This window comes from Gymnoscopelus microlampas (genome assembly GCF_963454915.1).
Source record: "Gymnoscopelus microlampas genome assembly, chromosome: 3".
NCBI lineage: Eukaryota > Metazoa > Chordata > Actinopteri > Myctophiformes > Myctophidae > Gymnoscopelus > Gymnoscopelus microlampas.
Window position 1 is genome coordinate 13,976,001 of NC_139940.1, and position 7,578 is coordinate 13,983,578.

The 7,578-nt window shown below is 40.6% G+C and overlaps 1 protein-coding gene across 1 annotated transcript; it reads right to left on the bottom strand.

Moving 5' to 3' along the window:
* Positions 1-1,182: 1,182 nt before the first annotated feature.
* LOC311042674 (gamma-aminobutyric acid receptor-associated protein-like 1) lies at positions 1,183-7,362 on the bottom strand. Its single transcript, XM_084053556.1, has 5 exons — positions 7,158-7,362; positions 5,640-5,729; positions 5,103-5,181; positions 3,035-3,153; positions 1,183-1,709 (listed from the first exon to the last, which is right to left on the bottom strand). The coding sequence occupies exons 2-5, from the start codon at positions 5,727-5,729 to the stop codon at positions 1,644-1,646; spliced, it is 354 nt and encodes a 117-aa protein (XP_083909682.1). The 5' UTR covers positions 7,158-7,362; the 3' UTR covers positions 1,183-1,643.
* Positions 7,363-7,578: the final 216 nt, after the last annotated feature.

Sequence of the window (7,578 nt, forward strand, 5' to 3'; positions counted from 1 at the left end):
AGCATTATGTCACCAAAACAAGTCTTTTCACATACTCTTATTTCCTCTTGGTCAACAAGAACTATTTAATTATACAGTACAGTACATGACTTACGGTTAGGCAGAGATGTGTCAGGAATAGCCTGTGCATAGATGTCCTCAGATGGACCCTGCAGGCTGGAGTAAACGTCTGCTTCTGTTGCCTCTGAGACCACACAAACAGGCGTTAATAGGTAAGACAAACAGTAAAATAAAATGAAAGAATCCACTAATCTGTTTTCTAATATATTGTCATATATACCATGTACTGCTCAAAAAAGTTATAATGCATTTTTTGGGGTATGTGAAATATTTTGAGCATAGTGGGAAGGTCGCCACTGACCGAAACGCTGCTTCAATAATTTTCTAATGGAACGTGCAAGTTGGGCAGTGTGGGGGTAATCTTTCATTGCAGATGAGCAATATGGGGGGGAAATAACAATACAAACAATATTTGAAGAACATTACTAATTTTGTGACCATGTCATACTTATAACTACAAAGTAAAATCCTCAGTGCTAAGATTTAGATCTGAGAGCATTAAAAAGGACCCAAATGGACATGGATTTTACTGTGCAGTGATCTCACATCAATATCAAGATTTCTTTGACCGTACCTGTAGTTCCGGCCTCGGTCGTTTGTTCACTTGTTCCCTCATAAAGTGGCTCTTCTTCCTGGGCTCTGGTGATATCCTGCAGCTCCATCATGACTGCGGAGACCCTTTCTTCTGTCCCTCTAACTTTCTGTTTCCCAGGAAAGTCTTTCAAGTCCGTCAACACCTCTTATCCCGTATTTGTTCCTCACTAGACCGTACGCAAATTCCAATTAAGCTCAGAACTGCAAATACAATGGCTCATTTACATAAAAGTTTCCCCAATACATAAGGTTATTTGCAAATTAAATTGAAAAACACATTTTGCTCAAAACCTCCGCAAACTGTCCAGCATTTATCAGTCTTCTAATTTAATGTCGGAACACTTCCCTATGATGATTTCTCCTTTCTGTTTGATTTCCTCCTTGACACACTTATAAAGGATGTGGCATAATGTCACACCCAGCCCTTACAGAGCAGAAATAAAGATCACATTTTAGAGTATTGATATGTAAACTGTTCATTTACAAACAAATTGGGCACACCGTGTAGAAAAAACAAAACAAAACAAATTTAATTCATGCATTTTCATCTTTATTTTCCACAAAAGTATGATATTAATTTACAAAAAAAGAACTATTTGCATTAAATACAGATAATTGAGAGAGAAAGATGACAATGAAGAGAGCTTAAGTAACTTTCTTTGTTTTTTAACTTTCTTTCTTTTTTGCCCTTCCTCATTCCATTATAATGACTCTGTATATTATCAAAGCATCCTTAAACACATCATGCTCACCCCAAAATACTGACAGATGCAGCCCCTGTGCACAACCCTTGTGCCACCTGTTTTCAACCCCGTATCTATCTTAACAAGACTAATAACATAAAAGGAATAAAAAAGGTAGTACAGCATTACAAAACACCCTTAGCTTTTCACTCAGCCAGGCTCTCCCTCTCATCTCCTTGTTCTCTCTTCGTCGCTGTCTTTCTCTCTCCACACACACACACACACACTCCTCTCTTTTGTCCCATCTCAGGCACCGTAGACACTCTCATTGCTATAGGTCATATAGAGAAACAGGTCTTCCTCGTGGTGTTGCTGGACAAGAGGAAGACAGAGAAAAAGACACCATTTGCCATCATCATTATACTATTATGGTTATTAAACACACATTAAGAACAAGTCTGGTTGACTTGATGCAATCAGTAGATCCAGTCAAATTCAACTGATGGCTTTCGAGCAGATGTGAGCAAACATATTGTTTTGTAGATTGACTTTTATTGGCTGAGAGATTTGGTGTAGAGGGAACAAAGAAGGGAAGTATAGACCCTTAGAGGACACTGGTCAGCAAAGTATAATGGTTTTAAGTGGTTAAATGGCAGTTCATTACGTTATCTTCTGGTGACATTGTGGTCATATAGAGCCATCATCATGTCATTTCCCAGAATGCAGGGCTGGGTTTCCCCTCGGCTCAAGTTCATGACCGTATCGTTTTAAATAGGGAGACTTGTCTTGCAGCAAGTCATAAAACTTACTGTAGAATTAGATACACTAAACATAGAGGAAAATATTAGTGCAAACCAACATGATGTGTAACCCTGTTATGTGTTTTTCATGAGATACAAAAGGACAGGCTAGCAATGATGTAATCAGTAATGTCAGTCATTCATCGGATGGAAACAAAGACACCTGTCATGACTTGATTTAAATTGATTGATGTACTTTACTTAGTGAGACAAACAGTACATGGAAGTACAATTCACAATACAAGGTCTACTAAAGATTTTTTTAAATGAGATCCCCACGCACACAAATCATGATGAATATCTGCTTCATATCGATTTTGAGTATGCAAGTGCAAAAAACTATTTATGTCTGCAAAACACTGTAAAACACATTCTCAGCTGTCAGAGTAAGTCTTCTTTTAATCTATGATTCAGTCCACCAAAGCACCAGGCAAACAAAAGCCAACTGAGAAGCGATGGTGCTTCAGCTAAATTACAATCACCGCCCCTCGGCACCGCCCCTTTACAGACGGATTTTTTTTCTTTCTGTCTAGTAGTCTATTGACTTACTGGCAGGCTATCTGAATATTTCTATAAATAGTGAAGCAACATGTCGTCCACGTGACTTTTGGTAGTGTCTAGTACACGGGTTGCTTGGTGTGGGGTAAGGAATGTGTGTAAGTTGAAACTTAAACATCCCGAGAGTGCAGGAGATATAGGAGACATATGTTTGTGTTTATGTTGGTTGGGGGTGGGGGCCGGTTGTTCCCGAAGAGAAATGTGTACCTGCGTGTGTGCGTGTGTGTGCGTATGTGCGTGCGTGTCCATCTTGGGAGAAGCTGCAGCAGCAGCACGTGTGAATTAAAGTGTTAACATGTCTCCAACTCTGGAGAATGCGGAGGCGGGGAGCGTTCTTACCTCATAAACAGCAGAAAGAGGGGAGCTGGACGGAGGGAGAGAGTTGTTGACGAAGAAGAAGAGTGCCTCCTCAGGCCGCATTGACACTCGCTGCCGGATGAGGAAGCACAACTGACCGACTGAGAAGGAACGGAATGAGGGAAACAGAACAGAGAGAGAGACAGAGATTGTCGGTGACATATCTGAATAAAAAACGCTTTCATTTCATCTGAAGTGGAACAAAACAAATCACAGCATGTGAGTGTGAGGAAGAGCCATGCTCTGTGTCGAGACGTCTTGCGACATATAGAGACAAGAGAAAAAGAAAGCTAAATGGTACGCAAGCTGTGGAATAAACTCCCCCTTGCAATCAGAACTGCAGACTCACTCGCAATTTCCCACCATAGTCAGAGGACTGACCTCTTCAGACGCTACCTCACCCCCTCGCGCTCCTTTGTCATTGTACTCCTTCTTGTCCCCCTTTTTTGATGGATGCTAGTTCGCTATGCAGATATACTGTATGTTGGTTACTATTTAGAAAAGCATGTTGTTTGGACAGATCAAATGGCTCAATGTTTACCTGGTATCCTGGTTTCTTTGAGGCACTACTACACTGTTCTTTGCACTTACATGACTATTGACACGGTTGTTTGTTGACTAGGGTTCATGCTTACACTGCTTACCCCGATCTCGCACTTGTACGTTGCTCTAGATAAAAGTGTTTACTAAATGCCTAAATTCTAATTGTACACAATTTATTTGTAACTGACTGACCGTGGGTGCTACTGGGACGTAAGTCGGGGCTTGATCAACCCTGGCTGGGTCACCTCGGCGAGGGTGTATGTTGTATGTTGCGAGACCCGAAACACCCTATGACCCCAGGCTACAACACTGATGATACGTCCCAGTTGCATCCATGTGATGCTTTTCTTTATTAGTAAGAAGAGGACTGCAAGGAAGTGACCTCAAACGGTAATTCAGGCGGAAATAAAGAGAATAGAATTGTTATTCTCCAATTAGAAATAACCGAGAGTTTGTTTACCCTAAAAGTAAATAAATAACAGAGTAAAAAGTGAAATCCTGAAGTTATCCAAGATAACACATCTCTGTTTAATGAGAGAGTGGAAGAAAACAAAAAAAAAGTGATGTCATTAATAGAAATCACACACAGACTAAAGACTATTATTAAAAAATAATAGGGCGAGCAATAAATGGCCCGGGGGCGTCCGGCCCTTTGACCATCTCAATCCGGCCTGCCAAGTCATCAAAGAAAAACAAAATCCCCAAAACAAATCTACATTCTAAAAGGCTGTCATGTGTTAATGGTTTTGAGACAAATTAATGTAGCTCAACTCCAATTAATAGTAATTCATATTTAAAATGTTAGTACATGCCTGCATTCCTCTATACTTATGTACTCAAATGTTTTATGTTTATATTGTAAGAGTGAAACGGTCTGCCGTGAGTCCATATTCATATAACTAAAACACATTGCAACATAATGCAATGTGTCGTATCAGTGACCTATGGAGGAGTGGTGCATATCAGATAAGATAAGATACTGTATAAATGTATAGGCTGATTTAAAAGTTGATACGGCATTGACGTGGATTGTTTTATGTAAGTAATCTTTTCATTGTAACCTCAGGGTACACCAGAGTGATACAGTACGGTACAGCTGTATTACTGTAAACAAAGAAAAAGAACATTTTGTAACTGAAAATTCTTGTTGTGAAAGCAAGGACCTTATTGTAAAATAGTGTGGCATGTCTACCAAATTCATGCAGTTTTAACATAATTCAGCACTTTGTGTTTCAAGTTTCAATTGTACAATGTGTGGCCCTTCACCCACTTTATCGAAGTCAGTATGGCCCTCTGGAAATAAAAGCTGCCCACCCCTGCTTTAGATGAACAGCCCAAAGATTTAATGCTTATTAAAGGACACGATTTTGAACCTAAATCCCATTGTTCTGATATGAGGAGATTGTGTGTGTGTGTGTGTGTGTGTGTGTGTGTGTGTGTGTGTGTGTGTGTGTGTGTGTGTGTGTGTGTGTGTGTGTGTGTGTGTGTGTGTGTGTGTGTGTGTCACCTGTCAAGTCTGCAGGCACAAGGTATTTCTTCTTGTCCAAGTCAGGAGCTCTTGACCTCGCTGCCCTCTCCACAATGATCTGGTTTACAATAAACACAAAGGAGTGAAAACATGCATTCATTATCCCACATGATCAAACTGTAACTGGGTGATGTTACGTCGAGTTAAAAGTTGCATTCAAGGCCTTAAACGACCTCACTGGACAGCACCAACAAATTATAATCCGATACCCCTTTCTACCCTTCCTTTTAACATTTTCATATATGAAATAGGGACAGCTCACAAATATAAGGAAGGAAGCATGATTATACTTAATAAAATGATAATACTGGTTCCAAGATTTTGTTTTTGTTAACAAGGTCCCCATTGCTAATCACAATTATTGCAGTTTTTCAATGTTGGTCATTCTGCATTGCAGCGGACATTCCAAACTGAAAAGAAAAGCGTTGCAACGTATCAACAGTACACTTGTGCATCCTGAATGATGTATGAAGTCCAGCGACATAAGTGGGTTAGGTAGCAGTTGGATGTACTCACTGGTATTTTGTCAGGATGCTTGGCACGCACTCTCTCTCCCTCTGCCCTCCTAACCTCTAGGGGAACTGTGCGCTGGTATTGACTGCCCATCTTAGAAACACATATTAAAAGCAAATATTAAGACTGGTATGTTAAAATAACAAACATTTATAAAGTTAAAGCCAGGGGGAAAGGTTTGCTTGTGTGATGCAATAAGTGCATCCAGACAAATTCAACTGATCGCTTGAAAGATCATACAGATCTATTAGCCCTAGAATGGCTGTGATATTACATACATTTCGTGCATTCCAGATACTGAAATGTATGTAATGTCACAGCCATTCTAAGGGCAACAGATCATGCAGCCTAAATAAGCAACACTGCCTAGGAACATACCTTTTATTATGGATGTTGCCTGCAGGTTTTATTTATTTGTTGACATGATAAACTCAACGATGGAGGCTACTAAACAGTGAACAGGGGGGATGACATAATGTTCTGGTGACATATTATTGTTGGTGGTCATATGGAGCCATCATCATCACGAGTTGAGGAGGTGACGCCACGTCATTTCCCACAATGCAGGCCTTGGTTCATAGGTTTCCTTCGGTTCAAGTTCAAAACCTTATTGTTTTAAATGTGGAGGTTTGCAGCCAGCCAGGCATACAACTAACTGGACGTTACTACACTACACTAGACCTGCGTAGATAAATAAGCTAACATTAGCTCTGGTACATAGCGTTAGAAGGAGTTCTCCTTAACGCTATGTTACTTTCGAGCCAGGCTGTGCAGCCTCCCGTCTGTAGTAAAAAAAAAAATACATACTTTCTCTACTCACCAAAACAAAGACGGGTTTAAGTTGTTGAAAGCCTACTTTCCTTAGTGGGAACACTCGGAGCCCCCCACCTCACGTCTAAAATACACTTCTTGGCCAGAAAAGAAAATATTTCATCGGAATTAAAAAATATTTTAGTTACTCCACTGCGCCCTCTACAGATCTTGTCAATAGAAAATAATACATTGACCAGATCTGTAGGGGGCGTAGTGGAGTAACTAAAATATTTTCCCATCCAGTGCAATATTTTCTTGGCCAAAAAGTGTATTTTAGACGTGTGGTGGGGGGCTCAGAGTGTTCCCACTGAGGAAAGTAGGCTTTCTACATCTTAAAACCGTCTTTGTTTTGATGAGTAGTAAAAGCGTATTTATTTTATCTCTACTACAGACGAGGCTGCGCTACCGGGGGTGTTCATACTGAGCAACGGCTGAAAAGTAACATAGCGTTAAGGAGAACGCTATGGACTAGAGCTAGGTTTAAACGAACACATGTTATGGCCGTTGTTCCAGGTGAGTCCAAAACAAACCAGAATTGGCACCAATCAATAATGTTGGCCTATTTATTAATATTTTAACGTCCTAGTTATCAAACAAGTGGCTATACGGTGACTTGACGTGTGGCACTGGTTAGGTTAGAGAACGATCGAGTAACGACAACGTCAGTTAGCTGCTGCATGTCAGCCTAGAAAACAACACAACACTCACCTTTAAAGAAAACACAAAGAAAAAAGAAACAAAAGGAATCTTCGAATGTCCGCGCAAATCCCGCCTAATCCCAATGGGTCCGTTTTATTATAAAACTCCCGTTATGGCCAATAACTTTCTAAAAAACGATCATCGACCAGGCAGAAGCCTAAGATGTCGACTGGAGGGTATATTTCTTCTGCAGAGAAACAACAACAAATACAGCTAGGGCCTCCCCTCCCCTCCCCTCCCCTCCCCTCCCCTCCACACTATTTGGGCGAATCATATGACCGTGTACGATCTGTCCAGACAGGGATCCATTCACTGTATAGGTTGCTGATCCGGTCTGGGTCTAGAACGGATACGGAAACGGTACATCTATGTTATGTTATTTTGCAAATTGCCGGATACAGTAGGTGGGCTCTAGACCGGATCTCAGCAC